This window comes from Lissotriton vulgaris, chromosome 2_1 (assembly GCF_964263255.1).
Source record: "Lissotriton vulgaris chromosome 2_1, aLisVul1.2, whole genome shotgun sequence".
In the NCBI taxonomy this organism is placed as follows: domain Eukaryota; kingdom Metazoa; phylum Chordata; class Amphibia; order Caudata; family Salamandridae; genus Lissotriton; species Lissotriton vulgaris.
This window is the reverse complement of record NC_141687.1, coordinates 954747828-954774565: the sequence shown is the minus strand read 5'-3', so window position 1 is coordinate 954774565 and position 26738 is coordinate 954747828. Positions and strand designations below refer to the sequence as shown.

General features: G+C 45.5%; 1 protein-coding gene across 2 annotated transcripts in view; it reads right to left on the bottom strand.

Moving 5' to 3' along the window:
• KIAA0319L (KIAA0319 like) overlaps positions 1-26738 on the bottom strand; it is a 962229-nt gene that overhangs the window by 92080 nt on the left and 843411 nt on the right. For both annotated transcript variants that reach the window (XM_086956507.1, XM_086956508.1), the window contains exons 19-20: positions 23087-23177; positions 22476-22570 (exon numbers count right to left, since the gene is read on the bottom strand). In XM_086956507.1, the coding sequence (XP_086812633.1) occupies positions 22476-22570; positions 23087-23177 (186 nt within the window). The remainder of the gene's footprint in view (positions 1-22475; positions 22571-23086; positions 23178-26738) is intronic.

Sequence of the window (26738 nt, the reverse complement as noted above, 5' to 3'; positions counted from 1 at the left end):
ACATCGTGCGCTCACAGTCATCACAGTGCTTGAACCCAGGCATCCTATCAGGCACAAAGAGTGAAATAACTATCGAAAAACTTGGTCAAAGACCGGAGTACTGCTCTTCAGATCTGCGTCCACTGGCGCGGAAAAAAGAAGAACTGACGTCAGCGCGCGGAGGCGGCGTCTATATACTCCAGCGACGTCATCACGGCGCGCAACGCCGACGACGGACGCGGAGCCGCAGGGGACGCCTGCAGACGACGCCTACCGACGCGCAGGGGTACTGCTACGCAAAAGTTTCCGGATCCAGACTGACGCCTGGGGATATTCTAAGGTAAGGAATCTAACACTAACGTGTTTCTTTCAGATCAGCCTCGCTTTTCCACAAGAGTCACAGGCCCTGAACAGGGACTTTGAAGTAGACATTGTAAAAGAAAAGAAAACTTGACAAGTAGAGAAAGAACTGAGCAGAGCCCAGAGGGACTCCCTATCACACGACGTGCGGTAAAAAATCTGAGAGCATGGGTCTCTGGGGAGAGCATTCTGGTGGGAGCTGTGGCCTGATTGGCTGCAGTTTGGTCTATACATAATGACCTGGATAGTCTCTAATGTGGAAGTTTTATTTACTGTAGCTGGGGCTACTTTACTTCCTGGTTGGGTATACTGTTGTTTGTTATGTACAAATGGTATATTTTACTGCTTTTTTATGTACCGTGGGCTCCCACTCCGACGACGGGGAATGATTCAGGCATGTGAATCTATGAAAGACACCCCTAATACTGGAGAATCTCGGTTTCCTGCTCGCTGTCCTCAGCGCCGAGACACCCACGGGTATTTGCGCGCTTTACAAATTGTATAAAATAAATAATAAAAATAAATTCACAGGTACATTATTTTCCTGCTGTGAGTTGCTGGAAGGAGTCCACCTGGCAACCACCAAGTAACTATTGTGAAGACACTAAACAAGAGATGTGTAATAATTTGAATGTGTCAACACATGATAACTGTCTTTAATATCTGTTCTTTTTGACTCTGGCACCATCATTCTTTCTTTAATCCTTTTTTTTAATCAACCACTGCAGATCCATAGCATCAGTGAGGTGGAGATGCGTGCCCGTGCCCTGATGAATTTGCCAAACATTCTTTGGGCAATTAAACATTTAGGCCGTTCAAGTTAAAATGGTCTAAAACATTCAGTTGTTTTTAACTGAGTGAGAACACTATAAGAATAAAGAATGTGTGGGATAGTTGTTCGCAACTCATTTTAAGCAGACTATTTATTCACCTCTATTCACATTACAGGGATTAGATGTTTGATAGATGACACCATCATTTACATGTTATTGTTATTTCTTCACCACTTCACATGAGCCTAAGAGTTCGGTCACACAAATTTCTTTTCTGTCAAGAAAGGTGCTGATGATGACAGCACGAGCAAACTAGTGAGTACCAACCAGTAGCGCCATGGATGGTGTTTACGTGAGGCACTTTGACCTCTCTCACATTTTTTCTTCTTTGGGTGTGAGAATAGCTGTGGATGGTTGATCATTTTTAAATAAGGAACACTTATAGGAACACTTATATTGTAAGTTAGCAGAGCCATGCCTATGAGTAGAATATGATACCCGTTTAACAAACTTTTCAAAGACTACAATGTATTCTTTTTAACCAGATTGTTGTTGTAAGAAATGTCTCCTCACATGTAACATAATGCACCCAGCCTTAGGGATCTTAAGCCCTGCTGTAAGTGTGTATGGGTACTGCACACAGGCAGTGTGCAATGCTGTGTTTTCAGAAGGGCTGGCAGCCTTTCACACATTCTACAGTGGCAGTCTGCATGTAGTTTTCTTATATGTCCCTTAGGGTGGCATAAAACATGCTGCAGCCCTTAGAGACTCAAAAGCATGTCAAGACTAAGTTTGCTCCTTGGCTGTATGTAGATGCTATGCCACATCCCCAAAGGAACCACAGTAGCCTTCCTGAAGTGTCAGTTCAAATATTAAAATACCTTCCTATACAAAACCCCCCACTGTCCCGAAGACATCAGTTAAGAATGAACCTACCAAAAGGGCCTGCTAAGGGATTTACCTGATTGACTCTCAGCTAAGTATGGTCAGTCACTTTCCTGATTCAAAGAATCGATTCCTCAAGGTTGATGACCTCCATGCCATCCTTGATGTTACCATCTACATTCAGATTTGTCTCCCACTTCTTCAATGACTTACTCCATTTTTTCCTCAGATGTCTAGAGCGCTGGTCCTCCAGCTTCCGGTATGACTTTCATTCTTCCTCCCGTCATTTACGAAAGATGGACGATCGCATTTATCTAATTCAGGGATTTCACCTAAAATGACCTACCCATCTATAGGTAACTTTGTGAGTTCTGAGAAATACCAACTGGGTGAAACATCCTGCTCTGCTACAGAGTGACTGCTCACAAATCTTTAAAGAAGAGAAGGAATGGCAGCACTCCTCTAATTATAGTTCTATGTCAGGGGAATATCCACTTTAAATACAAAACAAGTATTTGCAATGCAATAGGTCTCGCATTAGGAAAGTGTGAGCTATTGGTATTGTAAATGACACATTTTTTTAATATGTGTTGGCTTTGAAAATATATAAATTAATAGCATTGTTATTCACAAAGCCAATACCTTACACTTTCCTAATGAGAGTCCTATTGGCTATGGCAATGCTTGTTGGTAGCAAGCAAAGACAGTGCTGTTGTGGTGCTGAGTGATGTGGTTGGGCTGAGTGATGTGGTGGTGTCCCCGAGTGATGTGGTGTCCCCGAGTGATGTGGTGGTGTCCCCGAGTGATGTGGTGGTGTCCCAGAGTGATGTGGTGGTGTCCCAGAGTGATGTGGTGGTGTCCCCGAGTGATGTGGTGGTGTCCCCGAGTGATGTGGTGGTGTCCCCGAGTGATAGAGGGTGGAGTTGGAGGGTGGGTGGAGTTGGAGGGTGGGTGGAGTTGGAGGGTGGAGTTGGAGTTGGAGGGTGGAGTTGGAGTTGGAGGGTGGAGTTGGAGTTGGAGGGTGGAGTTGGAGTTGGAGGGTGGAGTTGGAGTTGGAGTTGGAGTTGGAGGGTGGAGTTGGAGTTGGAGGGTGGAGTTGGAGGGTGGAGTTGGAGGGTGGAGTTGGAGGGTGGAGTTGGAAGGTGGAGTTGGAAGGTGGAGTTGGAAGGTGGAGTTGAAAGGTGGAGTTGGAAGGTGGAGTTGGAAGGTGGAGTTGAAAGGTGGAGTTGGAGGGTGGAGTTGGAGGGTGGAGTTGGAGGGTGGAGTTGGAGGGTGGAGTTGGAGGGTGGAGTTGGAGGGTGGAGTTGGAGGGTAGGGTGAGGGTGTGGGGGTGTGAGGGTGAGGGGGTGTGAGGTTGAGGGGGTGTGAGTGTGAGGATGAGAGAGGGTGTGTGAGGATGAGGGTGTGATGGTGAGTGATGGTGTGAGGGTGTGATGGGGAGTGATGGTGTGAGGGTGAGGGGTGAAGGTGTGAGGGTGTGTGGGTGTGTATAGCAGAGAATATAAATTAATATATATATGTTCAATTCACTTGGTTGGTATAAGAAATCTTATAAATCGGCTGCTTTTTTCCCTTTGACTTTAAAGGCTACAAATATCTGGCAGCGTATCGCACCTTTCATTTAAAAAGTAAATAGTACATGTTCTAAGTGCAAGCGGGCACATATAAATATAAAAGGGCTTGAGAATAGTGAAGGCCCAAACAAGATGCTTTACTCAAATATGGCCTGCGGCATCCCCCAGTACATGACGGGGGAGGGGGGTAAAACTATTCCAGCCCAATGAGTGTTGCACGCCTTTCTTGGCTCTCCTGTTAGAAAAAAACTCTAATCAGAAAAACGTTTGCTAAGGGCTGGATGGAATAAATTGCTTCACAGTCGCAGGGCAGCGTTTTGTACAGCATAGGTGAGAAGGGCGTAGTGAGGTGGGGTCAAAGGTCCATGGTGCAAATTCTGACAAGTTCATCAAAAGTGGCACAAAAGACAGGCTGAAACAGGGGTGGTTATTTGTTTGAAGCAGGAAACAAATGGGAGTAAAGGATAGTGTCCAAGCGTGTCAAGCTTGACGGGGAGGATACAAGATTTTTTTATTTTGGTCAGTAAAGCCACAGATGCCCTTGCAGTGTCGCTGTATGTTGAGTCTATGAAAAAAAATAAGTAAAATACATGCAAAGCTGATACAACAGGAAGTCAAGGTCTCACCAAGAGAGGCGAAAAAGGAAGTTATGTGATTGTAGACCGGAAAACAGGGCATATAACATCGACAAATTATTTATACACCGGAAGTGTGGATTAGCGCCATGAAACCCTTCAAGCTTATGAGCAATTACATAATCGCATACTTAGTAGCCTGCCGAGAAGAGCCGCCATCTTCAGGTGGCACGATTCCATCCATTTCAGAAAGTAAACATTGTGTAGCTAAAGAAATGCGAGCTGCCGCTGTTAAGATCAAGCATGGCATGCCGCTGCATAACAAAGTATAATTTAAAAAAATTATTTGTTGAGCTACACTATAAGAAAGGCACGCAGCAGACACTGTTCCAGCTGAAACGCGGCATGTCAGTGTGGTTGAAAAAGTTTAGCAAGGAGCACATAACAAAACTAAACAAGATGTGTCCATACCTGGGTGCACAGGCAACTTATTAATGCGGGCTGAAGTGCCTGAAGAAGTAAAGTATGCCCAACTCATGAGGATGCAGCCCGACATACTAACAAAATCTAGTGGGAGAGTCCCTTCTTGCATGTGTAGCTTTCTGAAGTTGCCCACGCGGCACTGGGGGGCGGAGTGGAGATGTGCAGTCGGCTCCTGCAAGCTGGCGCAGGTCCCATCAGCACAGAAAAAGATGAACGTCATACAGGGGGCTGCCATGACCTGCATTTGCCCTGCCTTCTGACTGAGACAGCTGGTGGAATTAAAACGGCCCTGTTGCTGGTCTCGTGCCCTTTCTAAGCCGCCCATACCACAGCTAGATCTCTGTCCTGCTAACCTTCGTCGTAGTTGTAGTTGTAGCCGCGCACATTCCGGTGCCGCGCCATGGCTGCGTATAGGGCCGCGCGCCACGCTCAGGTGCCCCCTCGGCCACCACGTGCCCCTAGAGATAGGTAACTTCTCTCCCCAGCATGGACGGCCGGCGACTGAGGAGCACGTTGCACGCATGCGCCATTCCCTACAACCCCACCCCGTACGCTTCAGTCGCACACTTCGGCATCACTGATTACAGATAATCAAGGACTACAGCGTGAAAAGTAAAGTGATTGCAATAACGTCCAGATCGTTAGCTCTTGTTAGCTCGCGCAATGCGCGAGGACGTCACATGCAAATGACGACACCGGAAATAATGGTATAACCTTTCTAAACTCCAGGTAGAAATGATCATGTTTAGCAGCCAATACCAAACAAGGAAGTCAGGCATCCTTGCCCGAGACATGGGCAGAGCCTGTGACGCGGCCGGAAGAGGCTGGTGTTGCGCGTTAATGCAGGGGTCCCATGAGGAAGAGAGAGCCCTGCGGTACTGGTGGAAATGCAAAGAAGTCCTGGGTCCCAGGAGGGGGCCCGGGTGAAGTGGAGAGGCAGGGTGTGTTTCGGCATCGCATAGAAGCCCGGTGAGTGGGGCCCGCTAGTGCGCTTAGGCATGGAAAGTGGGGTGTGAGGGGGGAGGGGGGATGTGTGCGTGCGTGTGTGTATGTGTGTGTGTGTGCGCGTGTGTGTGTGTGTCTGTTGCATGTGTGTGTACATGCGTGAGTGTGGCTGTGCGTGTGTGTGTGTGTGTTTGCGCACAGGGAATCTGAGGCAGGGGATGTGCACGGCGCCGGCCTGGACGTGCGCGCCCACGAGGTGCAATCGGCGCGTGCCCGACCCCTGTCTCAGATTCCCAGGAGACTGACAACAATAGTTGTCGAGCTAGATGCATGCTTTGCATGCGCACTCTAGCTCGACCTAAAAAGAAATACATTTTTCTGCCTACAAGCTGGATCCTGGAGCACTTTTATTATAGAAAATATATTTCATATTTACTTTATTAGAAAAAGTGAAATCTTCTCATTTGATATAATCTAATTATACAAAAATACATTGGCCAACTCTATTCATTTTCATTTAAAAAACAAAACGTCCAACGCCATTAAAGTATAAAAAAGTCACTATGGGAACAAGGTGAAAAAATTAAAATAAACTATTAAAAATATTTTTGTAAGGAAATGAAAGGAACAAATGGGACAATGCAGCCATGTAGGCCGCAGATATGTAAGGTGGAAAAAACTGAAACTGCAGTTTTAAGGACTACAAGTCCCATCTCGCTCCCTCACTTGTAATTTCTCCAGTTCTTTTTTCTGGCTCCTGCCAACAAGATCCTGGAGCACTGAGCCCAGTCTTTTTTTACCCAGAAATGTCAATTACTTTAGCGGCGTGCTCTAGATGAAGACATGAAAAGCAGAGAGTGATTTGAGGTCTTCTTAGCCACTGTGCAAAAATAACCAAAACATTGTTAGAAATCAGAAGATGGGTAAAACATGAGTGCACAGCACAGCCTTTCCTAAAAAAAAAAATCAGTAAGTAGTTAAGAATTTGAATAACCTGTTGAATTATGAAGCTGAGTTCTTCAGGAGTCCCTCAAACAGGCATGCGGTACACAATGTGGCAGCTGGAACCTCTGTGGGAGTGGGGCTCACGGTGTCATCAACCAGACTGGACAGAGTTCAAGTCATAAAAAAATGCGGCCAGAGTACATATAGTCAAATAGCTTTTTCAATGTTACCACATGCTTTATTGTACACTGCTACAAAATAGTGTCTACCGAGCGAATCTATGAAAGCTACAATACTGTTTAAGAAATGGTTTAAGTCCTGGTTGAGTATTGTAGGAATTTTCATTTTATGCCAGAAGCATTAGGATAATTCCACCACAGTTTAAATCCATATCGGTTTATATAGCAGTGAATACAGGGTGACCATGTTTACATGAAACACCCATCAAAAGCAAGTTATTTGTGCCAAAATGTAGAATGCAAGATGCTGAAAAGAGTTCACTTGGAACTATCATCTTAAATGGAAAAAACATGCAAAGACTGTCCATCATTGAGGTAAAAAAGGTATTCTGAAGCTACGGAGGAAGCAGCTGTACCTTTAAAAAGAATCCAGGAGCTTCCACTACCCATGTTACACCTCACTGGTAGTTGCCACTATCCGGCAGTCCCTTTTTTTTTACAGTAAGGAAACTCTGTGAGTAAAATCCCAAAGGCGCATCCAAATATAACCAAGCCAAGAAAGTGGATGGGTAATTTATGACCTCAATGAAGATTCCTATGATGCAGAAACAAGACAACAAGTAAGTAACCATTTCCTCTGCTTCATAGGATCTTCACTGATAACCATAAACATTAGAACAGAGGAACAATCAACTTTTTTATTTATTTTATTTTATTTATAAAGTTTTATATAATTGTACTATGCAGCTTCTGGGCATACAAAATAAATTTCTGAAGAGGACATTAAGGCGGCTTCTAGTGTAACTCATCCTTAACCAAACAGATTTTTTAGTATTAAATAATTTTTATTGAAGGAGTGTCACACAATAAGCATACACAAAATATCAGCGATATTACATGAAATAGCTTAACCAAAGCTAAAGAAACTAGATAGAATGCGTCCAAGCGGGCAACCGCGAACTGAAACCAGTGCAGTATCTAAGTGTGTACAACCCCCTCATTAGAGAAGTCAAGGAGAAAGGAAAGAAAAACAGAGTAAAGAAACACCCATGCCCAAACCCCCCTTCCCTTACCCTCCTGCCCTCCCCCTCCCCTCTCCTCCCCCTGGTCCTAGTCCACCGTATTTGAGCCAAGTCCTTCCTGCTATCTCTATTCTCCACCCTCCGTCTCAGAGAGTCGTAACAATCTAAGGTACCGTGGGCAGGTAACCTCACGATACTCCGAAGACAGCAGGGACAAAAAAGGCTGCCATAGTTCCGCATATTTTTGCTCCCTCCCCAGCTGCTGTTAGAAAGAGTTTTTCCATGTCAAGCACCATCCATAGACGATGGAGCCATCCGTGCAGTGTGGGGACAAGCGCTGTCCGCCAGTGAGCTACAATGTTCTGCAGCACTGAGCCCAGCGCAATCGCAATCAGGCGGCCTCAACTGGAGCGCAGCGGATACATCAGGGGGTTTGGGAGCCCCAAAAGAACATATGATGGGAGATGGGGAATCTCTGTATTAAAGTGTGCGTCCACCTCATCCAGAACCTGTTTCCGATAACCCTGAAGGTGTGTACAATCCCAGAGCAAACGCACCAAATTCCCCACTTGTCCACAGCCCCGCCAACACAATGCCTCCCTAGTAGGATCCATTTTGTGAAGACGTTCAGGGGTGCAGTACCAATATGTTACAATTTTTGTTAGAGTGTCTGTAAGCCCCATATTGTAGGCAGAATTCTTTGCGGATAAAAGTCCTGTCCAATTCCCTCTCCCAGCGAGCCCTGCTAGCACTGTAGACATATGTGTATTTATTCAGTAGCATCTTATAGAGGTCAGAGATTAATTTCTTATCTGTCTTACGTGTGATCAACCAATATTCAAAGGGAGTAAGCTGTCTGTCAGCCCCGGAGCGAACCTGCTCACTAAGAGCCCAATGTCGTGCCTGCATGTAGCAGAGTCTCTCCTCTTCCAACAGCCCAAATTCCTGGCGAAAATGAGAGAAGGGAATCACCCCATCAGCTGCATATAGGTGGAAAAGAAATCGGCATCCTGCAGTCCGCCAGCCGCGAAGGCCACAGTGTCTAACCCCGGAGTAAAGTCCGGATTATCCAAGATAGGGGTAAAGGGGGACGGGAAAGTGGTGAATTCATGGCTAATGTTAGTCTTGTCACATACCTCTAAGGACATCCTGGTGATATACGAGGCATATAAATTGGGGGGTCTGTGGTGCTTGCGGAGGAAGGGGACTTCCTGTAAAGGTCTGCCTGCCACAGCCTGGTCTTGAAAAAGCCAGTTCTTTTCAGAGTCCCATCTGCTCCACTCCACCAAGAGGGGGAGATGAGTCGCCTGAAAATACGATGACAGGTCAGGGAGGCCAATCCCTCCATGTTCCGGCTGGAGCATCGCTATTTGGAGTTTAAGGCGCAGCTTTCTCCCATTCCAAATAAATTGGGCCAATTCTGATTGCGTCTCTTTTATCCAACCCTTGGGAGGTCGTAGGGGAATAGTGCGGAATAAATATAAGACCTGCCGAAGGACAATCATTTTTATTGCTGCGACCCTACCCAACCAGGATAAAGAATAGTGCTTCCACTGCCCCAATTCCTTCCGGATCTTAGCCCGTAACTGAGCATAATTGATGTCCACCGTGTCTCTCAAGGATGGGCCCAACCTGATCCCCAAGTAGGGAACCGCCTCGGTCGCCTAATAAATGGAAAACTCCTTAACCAGAAGCTCCCGGGTGTGCTTCTACAGGGACAGATCTAGTGCTACCGATTTGCTCATGTTTACCTTAAATCAGGAAATCAGGCCGAATGAGTCCCAAGTCTGCGATACAGGCCGGTAGAGCAACCGCGGGTTGCGATAACCATATCAAGACAACGTTGTGAGAAGTTGGCCTGATAGGTAGTGTTTCCAATTCTGGAACCACTGGTTATCAGTCCAAACAAACCCCAAAGATGTCAGGTTGTAAGTCAACCTTGTAGACAAGCTATCCTAGTGGTAGCATGGACTAAGCAGCCTTAAAGGCTTAACTTAAGAGGTCGTGTTAAGCGAGCTGTTTTACCACATACAATCCTGTAATCAAATGAAAGGACACCACACAAGTATATATTATAAAAATATATGTATTTATTTCTAAATTACTCCCCAGTACTCTTTATGAGGAAAGGGGCACAAGCGTTAAATCAAAAGCACTGTTACACATATAAAGTTGCACGTTTATGGATGAGGGCGGGTGGCCACTCAGACCATATATTAAAAAAGTGGTATAAGTAACACTTTACGAACAATGGTTAGGCCTAGGGCCTAGAGATTCGCTGGGAGCAGTCAGGACAAGCAATGAAGAAGTCGGGAGTAGCCCACAGGAGACGGGTGCAGCACGGAAAGTGCAGCGCGCACCAATGCACTGTCAATGGTGCGTAAAAGTCAATTAAAGTGAATAAAAAGATACTTCCGCTGAACCTAGGAACACAAAACTTTAGACACAGACCCTAGAGGTGTGTACCAGTGTAAAGACACCGGCGTTGCAAAGTTACCTCACCCACAGGCCGTGGGTGCACAGGGTCGAAGTGGCGTCGGGTTCTGTCACGCAGGTTCTTGGTGCTTGAAGCTGTTGCAGCTGCAGGCGCTGTGAAGCAGAAGTGTCCGGTGCGATCCAAGGGTGGATCGAAGTAGAAAAGTACCTGAAAGCAGAGGGGACAGAGTCTGGGTCACTCAGCAGTGACCAGGGTGGAACCAGGACGGAACCAGGCAATGTCGGGCGCAATCAGGCGGTTGTCGATAGGCTTCTCTCCGCTGTCACGTGGGCTCTGGGGCATCTGCGACGTCCAGGAGCAGGTCACGATCTGTCCCACGTAGGCTCTCGCCGTCAGCACCGTCGGCTTGAAGATTGTAGCAAACAGCACTTGGCAAAAGCAATCCACGCGGAACCGGGAGATTGCTTATCACTCGAACCAGGAGGGTCAGAGTGGGTGCTCCTTTTCACAGGAGCTGGTGCAGATCTGGAGCAACCAGAAAAGCAAGTCGTATTTCAAAGTTCGTCGGCACAGGGGCCACAAGCCAGCTGGCAAGTGACCGGGCCAACGCGTCGAGCGCACACAAGCAGAAGGGCCCCACGCAGCACTCGTCGAGTGTGGAGGGGTGAGCTTTGGTGCAAGTGGAGCTCGGGGCTGGGGCTTCTCAAACCCCGGTGTACAGCTTCGAGGGTCACTCGTGGGCCGCACGGTCAGCGTCTCGTGGCCTTTTCAAGATGGCGTGCCCCACGCTTCCGGTCGCCTCCACGGGTCTCAGCTCTGCAGGGACTGTGGATCGGGCAGGTAGAAGGCAGGCAAGCTTGATCTCGTCGATCTCTGTCGCTCGAGTTCCGGCGGGAACTGCAACAAAGCAAGGGTCGAGGGCTGGATGGTGCCTGTTTGCACCGGGTGGTCACTCCTTGACCACAAGGGAGATTCTTCAGTCTTCTCACGTCGTGTAGAAAGTCGAAGGGTCCAGATTTCGTTTCTTATGTTTCTTCAGGATGATCTGAGGTCCGTTGGGACTGCTCCCCCTCTTATTCGAATCTAGGGGGTTGGACATCCTGCTAGGTCCCCTCCTATGGGTGGGACCCAGGAAGGGGGTGGTTACACCCCTCTCCTTTGATCCTGGCCGCGCTGGGACAGGGGCTGGGAGGCCCCAGAACCGGTTTGGCCGGATCCTGCAAGGGGCAGCCTTGTGCTCCCCAGGCAGTGTCTGGTTTCATTGAAACCTCCCTACTCCAATCCACTATCTCCTGTCTGGGGTGGTTTGACACCGCCCTGTGACAGGAAACTCTTTGTCCAGGCCTCCTCTGCCGGGTTTCGGTCAGCAGCAGGAGGTCAGACCCGTGTCTGTGGCAGGGGCATCCATTTTGTGGATCTGAGGCTCATTTTAAATCAACCGCGTTTCAGTAAAGTAACATGTCTTCTCCCTCTAGAAGGGTGGAATGCTATCCCCGTCGCCAGAACTGGCGAGGGGATAGTATTCCAATTCGTATGACACCTTACACGACATGTTTTGATAAAGCCAAACCAAAGTTGCTATATAACCGCGAGGATTATAATGCGCTTAAGAGTATATGGTATGGCATTATCCCGGATCAGCTTAGGGAGTTGTTCCCGACAGCTGCAGACAGGCTCAGCTCATGCCAGAGCACCATCTCACATAAAACCACGCACTCTGCCTCCAGGATTGATGAGGCCTTCCATAGGAGTGGCTTACAGGCTATATATGTGTCCAGATATAGGTTTAGATATAGGTATACTATATCTAAGCAAGGGGTGATTACACCCACTTGCCCCAGCTGAGTGATCAGCCAGTTGTGTCAATTTAAGAACCAACCAGGGGTGGCAAAAGCTATGCTTCAGCCCCTGGTAGGCCTTGGTGGCACCTATGCCCTGGGCACCTATAGTGCATGGTACAGGGGCTGACAAGGAGTCCATTTCCAATTGTGGTATGTACCTATAGCACATGTATTACAAATTTAGAGAGAGAACAGCAGGCTGGGGGTCTGATTAGCAGGCCCACAGCCTCAGTAAGTCGAGAACCAGTGAAGCAAAAAGCAAAAATTGGGGTGACCATAGGATAGCAGACCCTACTCTCCTACAAACGTCAGCATACAAGCTGATCGAATGTACGTAGCCCCCAAATTTGATACCTGTAATTTCTGGATTGTGCCTCAACTTCTGCGCGAGCGGCTCCATATAGAGAGCAAAAAGGAAGGGCGATAGTGGGCATCCCTGCCTTGTTCCCCTCTCTATAGCAAACCGAGGGGAGGTGAAACCGTCAACTCGCACTGTCGCTGTCGGGAATCTATAACAGTTCAGTACATGAGTACAAAACTTCGGCCCCATACCTGCCTTCTCAGGACCCTCGCCAAATAGGGCCAGTGGACCCTATCAAACACCTTCTCGGCATCGATAGCTAGCATCATATATTCCCCAGCTGTCCGTGTAGCCTTCTCAATAAGGTGCAGGGCCCTTTTTGTATTGTCCGAGGTCTGGCGTTCAGGAATAAAGCCGGCCTGATCCGGGTCAATCAGACCCCCCCAATGTGTGGTCTAAGTCGTGCCGCTAAAATCCCTGTATACAGTTTTAAATCAACGTTGAGAAGTGAAATAGGTCGGTACACCTCACATCGTGTTCGGTCCTTTCCCGGGTTTGGGATAACCGCAATTGAGGCTTCCAAGAGGTCACTTGGGATTGCTCCTGCATCCGAGAAGGAATTAAAAAGGGGCACCAGTAAGGTAACAATTTGCGCACAGAACGTTTAATAAAAACTCACGGAAAACCCGCCAGGCCCTGGTGTTTTGGCCACTTTCAAGTGGGAGATGGCCGCTATGATCTCCTCCGGCCTGATAGTGCTCTCCAGAAGGTCTACCTGATCCCGCGAAAGTGTCGGGAGGGGAATGGAGTCCAAAAAGACCTCCTCCTCCGCATCACCCGTAGGTTCACCCGTGTAAAGGTCGGCATAAAAATCTCTAAACGCTTCAGCTATGTCGTGTTCTTCAGTGACATGCCTCCCATCTCCCCTATCTCTTGCACTATCTACCGCTGTCTAGTCTCCCTCAACTTGTGCGCCAGTAATCTCCCACATCTATCTTCACCCGTGTAGAAGGCGTGGCGCAAACGCAAGGCAGCAAACTCCACTTTATCCTGGTCTAACGCCACTAATTGTTGCTGTACTGCCTTCAGCTGCCGCCAAACCCTGGGCGCCCCGTCCATTCGTGCATTTGCTCTAGTTCCTTAACCTGCTGAGTAAGGTCATCCCGCTTGCGCTGCCTTTCTACATTATCCGTAGCCGAGATAGCTATAAATTTGCTTCTAAGGACCGCCGTCAGAGCTGCCCACTGTGTCGCAAGCATGGTATCTGTGTTGCTATTATGGGAGAGATAGTCTGTGAAGGCGCGCTGTATTCGTGAGATTACATCTTTCCGGTGCAGTAATGCCTCTCTAAGGCGCCATGTCCGCCGCGCGCGCCGGAGAGGAGGTAGAGCAAGGCTAACAGTTAATGGGGCATGGTCAGATAAGGAGGTGACTCCAATCTCTACCTTTGTGGCTAAGGCTTGTGTAGGCAACGTAGCAAGCGGGTAATCTAGGCGAGCATATGTTTTGTGCGCATGTGAAAAATATGAATAGTCTCGCTCCCGTGGGTGAAGACTATGCCAAAGATCCCAAAAGCCTAACTCATGCAGCCGGGCTAGACCCTCGCCTCAAAACTCTCCTGCTTGTGTGGTACGCTGGCAGGACCTGTCCAGAACATTATCAAAAACCAGATTAAGGTCGCCCCCTAGCAGTATATGGCGGACTGATGTAGAGGTAGCCTATGTAAGCAGTGTGTGAAAAAACCTCTCTAGCCCTTCATTTGGTGCATAAACCGAGCAAATAGCAAACAAAGTAGAGCCTAAAGAAAATCTATAGATGAGCAATTGTCCCTTGATCTCCGCTAACTTATCCAGGACCTGACCCGTAAATCTCTGGGAAACAAGTATAGCCACCCCCGCTGTCTTGGTGGAACTAGAGGAGAAAAACTGTAGGGTAAACTTCCTAGACCGAAGACGCTGACAGTCTCGCTGTAAGAGATGCGTCTACTGCAGGAGGCATATGTCAGCATGGGTTTGTTCCAAACAGAGTAAGATAGCCCTACGTTTGACTGGGTTATTCAGCCCCTCACATGAAGTGTGAGTATTTTCAATTCCGATACTGGCATCTAGTCACTTTGTGTTTGGGTAGCCATTGAAGCATACCGACCAGTGAAAGGCTGTACGCCCCCTCCTGTACCAGATCCCCCCACGCGGCGGGCTCGGGTGGTCAGAACCTGCCTAGGCTCTTGGTGGACTAAGGACCGTAGAATCCTCCCCCCCCCCCATCCCTCCGAACCCCAAAAAAAGAGAAAAACAGTACTTTCGAACAGTGTGTCCATCATCCGTAGATGCTTAGCATACAGCTATATGGGTAACTCGAGCAGTCCAAACATACCCCCTCCCACCGTGGTCTCTGAAGGTAAGGGCATTCAACTGATGTGCCTTTTAAGTCTTGTACACAAACTACAATATCAGGAGGTGGAGCGGAGGCAGAGCGCGGGGGCCCACCCGGTGTGCCCCGTCAATGCTAAGCTCCGCGTCAGAGGGGCGCACCAGTATGTGATTAAACAGTTCTCAGGCAAAACTGAAGAGATCTTTAGTGTCCTCGGTCACTTTCACTACCCTGATCCTAATGTTGTGACGTCGGGAACGATTTTCTAAATCCTCCAGGTGTGTCTGAAGGTCCACTTGTTGATCGTGGATACAAATTATTTCCTGCTGTAGTGCCTCCACTTCAGCATCCCGGCCCTCACACTTGCCCTCCCTGATGGCATCCGTATCCCGTCGGACCTCCTTAATCTCCTCCTTGAGTTCCCGCTTCAAGGTGTGAATGTCATCTCGTAGGGTGTTAAATAGGGATTCCAGAAAGGATTTGGTGATAGGCTCTCATCCATCTGTCTGGCCCGTAGCGGGGGAACCAGCAGCCATCGCCAAAGGGTCAGCTTGTTGCCCCGCCGGAGCTTTAGCAAACAAGTCCTTGATGGTCTTATCCCTCCGTCCTCTGGCCAAGGACATTGCCCGTGTCAGGCCCTCCCAGGGATCCGGGTGAAGCAAGGGGCTCACCCCGGCGCAGAGCGGGCAGTGATACCCTAGCGCAACCCATCAGTCTCTTCCAACCCAAGGGGTAGCAGGAATCTGTGCCCAAGTCTTTTAAACCTCGGGGGCACCCCCCCCTCCTCCTCGCGCTCGCCTCGCTAACCGTCACCAAACAACTGGCACATCGAGTCTGCGATATGACACCGGTAGCCGCCTAAGCATGCCAGGCCAATCCCACCGTCTCTCGGGCCAATCTGCAATAAGCGTGCTAGCGAAGTCCTCTAGCCGGACCCAGGAGGGTGTTCACCAACACGCTATCCTCACCGACCTCTCCTGACCCCATGTAGACGTGTGGGCCCTCGCCAGACGAGCCCGCCGCCAGCTAGTCGTTGCGGCTCGGCGTTCCTCCATCACCTTCGCTAGTGAAACAGTCCTTGAAATTACGCCTATCTGCTTAGCGTGTTTCATGTAGTGCATCGTAATGAAGCTGTCTGTCTGGATCATGATACTTTTTGATTGTAGTGATGGCAGAAAAGCTTTGAGGGCTAGATGGACTGCCAGTAATCCTATATAACTGATGGGATATCAGCTTTCTTTCTCGGTTCATTGACAGAAAATTCCTCTAGATGAGCTCTCCAAACTACTACAGATTTATTTTTTGTTAACCATTTTATTGCATTTTCACAATAATATAATTCAAAGCAACACATGGACACAGTACATTGGCTGTACGTATATGCTTACCACCAAAACAGGGTTGATTTGACATCATAAAAAGTCAGAGGAAGTCATAGTTCTTATCATAAACTTATATAACCAACAAAATGTTTGAAAACATGCGGCAACACTACGTCTGTGGAGGACAGTTATAAACATTAGCTAAAGTCCTTTCCAGTCCGAATCAAAGACAAGTTCGTTGGGGTCTAATCAAGGTACCCACAGTGCCATCAAATGCCATTAGACTATTACTCAGTATCATCCAGGCTTGTGAAAGAAAACAAAAGAAAAACCCCAATCAGGTCCTGAGGTAGACCAGTAGTATAAACTATAACATGGAGATACAAGAAATAACATAAGCACAGGCCCCTCCAAACTACTACAGGTACAATAGGTTTTGGTTGTATATGTTGTTGAAAAGGAACACCTTGAAAAAATGTGTCCATCTGCACCACCACATAAGAGACAGTCTTGCTGTTACAGTCCGATGTAGTTTGTTGTCTCTGTTGTCTTGTTTAGGATACCCCTGATCATTTCTATAATGCATCTGGTATTTGGGACAACAGAGAAGCAGGAAACATGAAGCAATGGAGTTTAGGACTGATTATATTTGATGAGCTGTGGATTTGTCATGGTTTAGTAATTGATAGCATTTGTTATTCATTGGCAACAGTCTTTCCTCCCTTTGATGGTTTCCATTGTGGCCCTAAAATAAGCCTTGCACTAGTGACACTATTAATTTCTGCATGTTTATCTGGAGAGAGAATCTTCTCAGAAGGGAGACAGTTTTCCAAACATCTTGTATCACTTTGATGCAATTGTAAGACTTGAAAAGTCAATTATCCAAAGAGGGTAGACAACTATGCCCTTCATTCTCAAATGTACTGTCACAACCGCCATGAACTTTGAGAATATGCGAGGAGCTGAAAGAGGCAGAATGGAAGGACTGAGCATTGAAAGGTAGACCAGCTTCCACAAACTTCAAATCCTTTGTGATATTTTGCTCCTGGTCAGTGGAGGTATGCGTCTTGAAGATCTTTCGCACACATCCAATCTTTCTTTTCTAGCTGATGAAAAACTTGATGAAGTGGTTGCGTTCTGTTTTTAAATATTTGTTTACAAAAGTCAATTTTTGTGTCTAGGAAATAGAAATATCTTAAGTATATTCCCTGATTTTTGTGCTAAGATGGTACCAGTTCTACTGCAGTTTTATGGACTTTAACCCTAAGGAATAACCTTAGCTTTCTATGCTCCAGCCCAACAGTCTTAAGGGTCTCCGCTTCATTTTCCATTCAACTCATTTCTTCCTCTGCGTCATTTGCAAATAACTTGTTGCCAGAGAAAGATAGTTTGATAATTTTTTGATGCACATCTAGTCTCAAGGCGGGTAATCTTAACCAGGATGATCTGCGGAGTGATACTCCAAGGCAATAGTTTGTAGCAGCTAATTGTACCCCATCACCACCTGTCCTTATAACCTGGTTTAACATTAAGGAGCTTTCGTTTATCAGCTCTTCAAAATCTTTTTGTCTATGCTTGGAAGGTCATCTATGAAGGATCTAATTCCTTCACAGATTTTCCTGAGATACGGCCAAGGAGGTCTGTGGCGCTCACATTTTTGTGGTGCCATAGCTGTGGTGCTGCACATTTTTCTCCCTGTTAGATCTATTCTTTTGCTCTCTTTTGAGAGGTACAAAAGGGGGTGGTGATGGACGGAGCATCTGAATCAATCAAACACGCACACCCAGTCAAAAGATCTGGGTTTAATCCATCACCGTTCTTTAGCCCACTCTGCCACCCCAGTTCCCCACCCCCTTTTGTACCTCTATTGAGAGGAGCAGTGGTGCCTGACGCTTTCTGACCAAGTTGACAATAACAGTCTGGCTTAAGCTCACATTTCAGGAATTCAGGAACCTGTTGTGTTTGCCTGCATTTCTTGTGGAGCCTTGTAGTGATACCTATCACAGTGAACAGTATTAGGAATTTATCTTCAAATATTTCTAGAAGTCCTGAGGCCAAAAGGAAGCAACTGCCTTGGGAACGCTCTTGATTGAAGAGTCTCAAGACAGAAGTTTAAGGTACTTCCAGAGAAATATGGTTAGTTTATTTGCCCCTCTCACCAAAGCACTGTGAAATGCCCATCCATTTATGGGATTCTCACAGGAGAACACTGGTGTGTAGGAAGAGTATGAACTGCCAATAGAAGAGGGTGACTTAGATCTTGATGGGGACCTCCTCCTTCTAGGTTTCTCAGGAGTACAAGGACTCCTATATGGCACGATTAGTATCTCCTCTGGTTGTGGAGAAACATCAGTTATATGAGCAACAGGTCTGCTACCCAGTGGTGACATTGTCTGCTTGACACTAACTGTGGGCCAAAAATCCGTTCCACTCGCGGAATTAGCGGATTTTCAGCAATTTCGTGATCCGCAAATCTCGCGAAATTGCAGAAAAATCCGCAAATCCGCTCGCGGGCGGATTTTTATTTTGGCCCAGAGGAAGCACTTACAGTTAAGGCAGGTGCTCAAGTTGAAGCTAACTTAGTAACCATTTTAGAATGGCGCCGGCAAGCTGCCAGAGTTGAAGTTGCTTACTTGCAAGTTGCAACTTCAACTCTGGCAGCTTGCCGGCGCTATTCTAAAATGGTTACAAAGTTAACTTCAACTCGGGCACCTGCCTTAACTCTGTGTTTCCTCTGGGCCAAAAACAAATCCGCCCATGGGCCAAAAATTACACCTCAAAAGGAAGCACTTACAGATATAAATAAAGCAGGTGCCCGAGTTGAAGCTCAAATTCAGTAACCTTTTAATAAGCCCAAAACATTAGTGAGCACGGTCGAGGCTGGGCAAGTGTGCTTTATCCCCATATCTGTCGTCAAAAATTAGCTGTAATACTCAAGGGAGGTCTTTGAATCCCTGAGTTTCAAGCGCAACCCCCGTGTAGTTCCTGTGACCAGGAGGCTGCTTTCTCCTCACCTGCTGCCCTGCTCGCTCTCTGACCCTTTATACACAAGAGACATATTGACACGCATAGAAGCCCCGTTCGTTTGGCCCAGCACCACACACTAGCGGTATCAAACGTCTTCCAGCCCTTTCCAAACTATGATGGACAGCTCACTCAAGGGACCTCAGCGCCTTTTGGTGCTATGGCAAAGTTACAGGCACACATGGTCAGTGGAGACAAATCTTCTGTCCCTTTAGGCAGCTGCAGTGTAGGAAAAGCACTTTACATTTACCCAACGAGGTAGCACTTACTGCATTAGCCAGTAGAAAGTACTCCAGTTGAGTAGAGGTATTGCACAAAACGGTGGCATCTTCGTGGATAACTATGCAGAGCAGGATTCATTCTGGCACGAGGCTCCTGTCACAAAAATTAAACCTCAATAGGAAGCACTTACAGATATAGCAAGTGCCTGAGTTGAAGCTCAAATTCAGTAACGTTTTAATCAGCCCAAAACATTAGTGAGCACGGTCGAGACTGGGCAAGTGTGCTTTAACCCCATATCTGACGTTGAAAATTAGCTGTAATACTCGACGGAGGCCTTTGAATCCCTGGGTTTCTCGAGCGCAATCCCCGTGTAGTTCCTGTGACCAGGAGGCTGCTTTCTCCTCACCTGCTGCCCTGCTCGCTCTCTGACCCTTTATACACAAGAGGCATGTTGACAAGCATAGAAGCCCCGCTCGTTTGTCCCGCACCACACACTAGCGGTATCAAACGTCTTCCCGCCCTTTCCCAACTATGATGGATAGCTCACTCAAGGGCCTCAGCGCCTTTTGGCGCAGTGGCAAAGTTACAGGCACACATGGTCAGTGGAGACAAATCTTCTGGCCCTTTACGCAGCTGCAGTGTAGGAAAAGCACTATACATTTACCCAACGAGGTAGCACTTACTGATTAGCCATTAGAAAGTACTCCTGTTGAGTAGAGTGCAAATCACACAAAAATACGCAAGTTTGCGGAAAATCCGTGAATTGGTGGATTTTTTTGCGAATTCGCGGACCGCAGATCTGCAAAATTCGCCCATACTTACTTGACACCCTTTTTGGTTTTGGTATTAATGGTGGCAATTCTGGAAATGGTGTTGTGCATGGTTACTAAGGAGGTAAATCAAGAGGGGCCAACAGAGTTTGCAATGGGTCCTTAATGAAGTCAGGTAACATTAGGCTCTATTGGATGTGCAGTGTCCTCTTCAGAGAGTCTGTTTCTTTTTTGGAGTTGTCCTAAATAGAGATAAGAAAGTGCAATCTTGGTGAATGGAAAGGGATGAATTTATTAAATGGATGGTGAAGGAGAGACAAAAACAAATCATGGAGTGCCTCGAAGCAGGTAGTCTTGACGTTGACCGGGGATTTTTTTCGCCATCAGTGAACCTAATAATGCCGATCTGTGCCTCTTTGAAGTCGACAGTGATTGTCTTGAAGTTGACTAGTGCTTTGTCACCATAAATGGAGGCATTGACGGAGATCTATGCCTCTTTGGAGTCTATCTCAATGGTGATGGATCTGTCTTAGGTGATGGATCGGTCTTTGAAGCTAGGTCTATCGGCTTCAAGAGCTGTTGAAACTCTTAAAGCCGATGTTGAGCCATTTGTGTCACTAACCTGTACAGCCTCTCCGGCAATGATCCTTTCCTAGAAAGTGAACGTGTAGGTGCAAAGGTTTTTCAACATCTTTGAAGCTGTACAGGAGCAACATCTAAATGATGTGATGGTGCTTCGTGTCAGTTCTTCTCCTCAGATCTTCATTGTGGGAAGACTTTTTGAGGTGTAGGCATCTTTGGGGGTGGCTGGCTGGATGACTCCCAAACCCTGTTCTACATCTTCTCGTATTTCACTATAATTTCTTCAAAGTTTTCCCTGAGCCTAATGCCTTTTTGGTTTTTAAATGCCCTTTTGGACATTTTTAGGCAGAATTTGCATTCCTTGGTTCAATGGGTGGATGGCAGACACCACACATTCTGTGTGGATCTGAGGCTGCCTTTTCGCCAAAAAGTAAAGGCATTTTGGCAGAAAAATCTTCAGAAAAACAGGTTTAACCAGAAGATGTTATGTGAAGACATTGAGTAAAAGAGAAGAAAAAAGGGATATCTGACATCAGAAAAACAGGTGTGAAAACCCTAAGGTTTGCTAGGAACCTTCGTTCATTAGTCACTAAAAAAGAAGTGCCTGAGGAAGGGAACTTCCAGTGATGTACATCATGAGTAGTGGAAGTTCTTGGTCTCTTAAAGGCACAGCAGTACCTTTCTCCACACAGTCATAATTAAAGCCTATAAAACTCCTTTTATCCTTCAATGATACAGTCTTTGCATGTTTCGCAATGTAATTTTAAATGTACTCTTCTGAGCATCTTACAGTCTACATTTTGGAAAACACCTTGCCTTGGGTAGACTTTTGAAGGGTGCTTTCCCTAATATGAACATACAACTATCATATGAACAAATGTGCATTTTAAGTGTTCTGGGGTCCACAAACGCAGCAGGGAATTATTCTAATGTTTATGATTATCAAAGAAGATCCTATGATGCAGAACATGGTTATTATCATCTGCTGCAAAGGCATCTGCTAAAATTTGAATCTCTATCTTGCAGGCTGTACAGATATTGGTGTTACATTTTATTCTTACTACCAGTCCCACAATATAAAAAGAAGACAAAGTTCTAAAAAATTGGCTGGGGGGGATAATAAGCTCATTTTAAGATTGCAAAAATGTTGTAAGAAGCATTATGTGGTAAGCTGCAATTATATTTGTGTTTCTTCATGTTTTTCATTGCATAGCTCACATTTCAGGAGTCAAATAGACAAAGCATTGGGGTGTGTTTCCACAAAGGCGGTAGAACATCTTTAATTTCAGTTACTATTCCATCATTCAAAGGTTTGAATTACAAACGTCTACATAAAAAAGCACAGCTATCAAAATATCATCATTACAGTCAAGGGCAATTTAATGTTCATTAGAAGATGAGACGTTTGAACAAAATGTACTTGGACAATTAAAAGAGTATTTGTTTTAGCGGTTTTCTTGCCAACCCATTTCTAAGGATTGAAGTATTCACAAAAAAGCATGAGCTCAGTAAATATTTAAGTGCGGGCATTGGGTTTTGCACTCTTGATCTCAGTTTGGACAGTAACCCCAGTGGGTGCTTAACTTCCTACAACGTTTAATATTCTTCATGCTTGCTCCTCATATTCGTCAGCATGGAAGACTGTGATGAATAAGAGTCTCTGAAAAGCAGGTAGGACTCGAGTAGGCAGTTTCTGGTCAGACAGAGTCTCACTGCCTCTCAGCTTCTCCCACCTTGTGGTTTGCCTAGCTTTCCCCATGACCTATTGACACCTTACCTCCACTGTTACCTTGAACTTTGGTGGGTTTTCAGGAATGGTCAGAAGGTTAAGGGTAACCAAGCACCAATCTGCACTTTCCCTGTCACATGTACAGCAGAGCAATTACCTCCTTTGCTGTTCGGCTTCAGTTCGAGGCTTTCCTGGTCATCTGTGGCATCCAGCATTTTGTATTTGCTTTTCCTCTTCAACTTTCCTTTCCGTCTGGATAAAAAGACATATGAAACAGTGAAGGACATAGAAATACAAACTGCATTTCATATGTTAGCACAGTAGCGGTTATGGTTGACGAGCTGTTGATTCCCTCTATTTATCACGCCAAAACAGCAATGGATGTGTGAAAACTGAATAGCCTTGGGATGAACCTTTTAAGAGTTTGGATATTTTATTTAAGACGATCATAAAAACAAAACAGGGTTACAATTAGGAGCCTCTCTGGATTCATGACAGAACTGCACAATATTCAGAAAAACCCAGAAATACATAATCTGATGCAGAAACCACTCCTAAACCCTCCGAAGTTATCAGCTTCCCACGAACCAGGCCAAAGAAATCCATCATTGAACTGCATACTCTGCAACACAAATTCTACTAAGCCTGCAAAATATACCCCTTCTTGCACAATGCCCAGGATTCAATATTCAATGTGCAGCTGGTTCCCCAACAGCATTACCTGGCAGATGCATTATGTCAGATGGCAAGAGGGGATTCTCTACTTACCTCTTACAACAGCAGACCACAGCCCATGACAGTATTCCAAGAGTGACTAAAATGACGAATGAGGCAATGACGACATACAGTACACTCCATTCTAAAACAAGAACATACACATTAGCATTAGAGGTACACTGTTTAACTTTGTTTTAACCACTATTGCTGTTGAGGCAAACTCATTTATAAAATTCACAATGTATGTACCAATACAAGACAGTTAGAGGCAAGCAAGACAGAACACTATGAGGTAGCCCATTACGGATTCAACACATTTCTTGCCATCAATAATGATATAACGTGTTCACTGATTGTAAGGGACGAAATAACACAATAAAAATGAAAGAAAGACTAGATTATAAGGCAGGTCTAAATTATTTCATTACTCGTATATTAGACGCAATTAAGTGGCAAGTATATCAAGAGGTGTAAGTCAAAGTGTTAACAAGTCAGCATTTTCTGCAAATGGAAAATCAAAACAAAAGGCATGATAACTGATGTAATTGACACGATTCATTTAGAAATGTAGCTTAGAACTTGGATTCAGAAACCTAAAGAGCTGTAATTTTGTCCCGATATAGTCAAATACATAGCTTCACTATTAAAAAAAACACACACCTAATAATGGGCGGGGCTGGTCGACAGTTTAAGACCAGCAAGCTTCATTTAGGTTGCACCCACAAAAATTCATAATCACAGAAATAAAATTAAAAAAATTAAAAAACACTAATTAATGGAACTGTGATAATGACATTATTTAAAGCAGAGAGAGCACATTTCCCTTCAGTCGACACTTACCTACACAAGAATAGGCTATGTCTTAATCTCAAAACATACCGTCCATGTGAATATAACCATATACTAATCTAAAGATGAGGGCAACAAGCTGCGACACTCACACCATCCTCACCCTAAAAAAAGTAAAGGTTGTTCCAGAAGGAATTAAATTAGGTGAATTACTTATGAATTAACTCAGACATAACAAATAGCGAATGAGAATTGAAGCAATAAAAGAAGAAAAAGGTGGGACTACAATAAACACAAATCAAATGCCAAACATATTAGCACACAGTACCCTAAGAAGCTAATATGGCAGCAAAACAGCTAATCCTAGAGGAAGTGTCAGACCATTTTTAGACAACTGTAAAACCTAAAAGGTAAGAAAACCCCACAAGAATTCACTGCCTGACAACACCGTTACTTTTACAGTAAAACGGACTCCACAACTACACACTCTTTTTAAAGCTAGAAAACATGTAATGTAGGTCAAAGTTTATAACTTCTTCACAAAACAATTTGACCCGAACAATTAGTAACATAACGACAAATTATAGACTTGTTTCACTACCGAATGACTGAAAAATGTATGCAGCATTGCTCTACACAACGATAATTTCTCATCTGCAACACACAATCCATACGTGTTTGTTATAAGCAGATTAGTGACTGATAATCTTCTCTTTCGCCTTTTTATGCAGAGAGCAAACACAAATAAAAGTGATAACTGTAGCAATTATATTCGATTTTGACAAGGCAATCCAGAAGGTGGAATCAACGTAATTAGAAGTGCTGCAAAGGCATGATTTCAGCAAAAAACGTTATAGATGTGGTCAAGCCACAATAACACACAAAGCAGCATATGCACAATATAATCTTGTTTTATACCATTGATGACCAAGCCCAGAGATGGCAATGTTTATTGAGCGGCCCCCGCCTTCAGTATATCAGATGCTAGTGGCAGGATCGCAGTAGGTGGATGGTGGCACTCGTTGGTTGCACTGGCCGATGCGGCCCATTTTCTGGTTGCAAAACAGTTGCAGAATGTGGAAATTGGAGGCTGGACAGTTCTGAAGGCAGGCTATAGGGTAGCACCCATGTAGCTCAGGTGAAGATGGCAGAGCAGGTGTGCCCTACACAAAGAGAAGCCAGAAGGCCAGGTTGAGTACCTCGGTCTTACCTTGAGTACAAGAGAGACCATTACGGCACTGAGTGGAGTGGTATTGAGACATGGAAGAGGAGGAGGCATCAATAAAGGGGAGATGGCGGTGGGCGATAAGAAGGGTCAGATTGTACTGTATTGAGGCATTTATATAGGGCTAATTACCCCTAAATGGGGCACTGAAGCACTTACCTATAAGGGCAGCAAGCTACGCAATGTAGAGTATGCAGATGGAAGGGTGTTGTATTTGTTTGTGATCCTATGGGGAAGGGTTTACATGGCATGGGTGATTACTACCAAGGTGCGGTTATGAGATGTAGTCTATACCAGTATGGTTGATGATGAGATGTGAGACAGATTAGCTTTTTACGTTTTTCAACACAATGGCAACTTTGAACAGCTCTGCAGGTAACAATGATATTTCTTGTGATTATAGTCTGCTAAGCTGGTTACTACATTGGGCTGTCTAATATGAAATTTTGTTTATAGTTATTGCCCTGAGTTGGCACCAATGAGAAAAGACAAAAGTGGTGAGATCTGCTGGGATGGGCATTGTTACAATCATTCCATATCTGAGTGTCACTGTGAGATGTACTGAAGTAATCATGTTTTTTAGCAGTCATAGTATTAGCAGTCACAGTGAAATTTGAGACCAGCAGTGGTGGGTTAGATTAGAGTCCTCAGATTGACTAGCAGTGTCTGACAGATCTCTTTGGTTGTTCCAGGCCTATTCACTTGATTATGGCTGGTTCATTAGTTACACAGTACTGGTGATGGACACCCCATAGCAGATATGACTTAAGTGAATTCAAGAGATGTAAGTTAAAGTTGGCTGCCAACTGCTTAGTGTTATAGTATTAATATTAGTGTGGGCCAGAAATGTGATATATGTAATTGAATAACTAAATAATACCCCGGCGAACCACAGGTCAGCCCGTCATAGCTTACCAGCGTATCAAAAGTTGTTTGCCGGTTGGGTTGTTTCCAATCTGTTGGTTGTAAGCCAACGGCTGAGCTTCCAGGCGTGACTGTTTGTTTGTGTTCTATCACCGGGATGTGGGGTGGTGAAGTTAGCTTTGAAATAACCATGTTGTCAACTCCCTTCTGGAGTGTACATGCTCCTGGATGCTTCGAATGCAGGTTTGAAGCGATTTGCAGAGCTTGGTGTACTGAGAAAGCAGTGCCTCCTACATATTTCTTACGATAAAGTGGTATAACAAGTGGTGTAAGCCTGGAGTATAGCGCCTTGTTTTGATGGTATTGCTTGAATTTAACTTGCAGGCATATCAGACCTTTTTCTTGGGAGGTTCTGTGGACAAAGCGGAGTGCCTTGATCATTGGTGATCTAGATATTGGTAGCCAGTAAATCAAGTCTGGAGTCATTAGTTCTCTTGGGTGAAGGTGGAAAAGAAGTCTTGTGGCAGTATTTTGGAGGAGTTGCATTTTGCATAAGATGAATGTAGGTGCACCAAAGTATAGGCTGTGGCATAATTAAGTTTAGAGATTACGAGTGTGAGGATGGCTTGCAGTATCTGGTGGTATCAAAAGTATGGGAAGATGCAACGCTGTAGTCCAGCTTGGAGAGATTGAATTTGGCTTGCATGTTCTCTTGGTGTCAAAGGTATGGGAAGACGCGACACTGTGTATTCACTGTGTAGAAGGCACTCTTTGTAACACTGTTAACATAAGTTATCAAAGTTTGGTCTCAATCCATTGGCACCC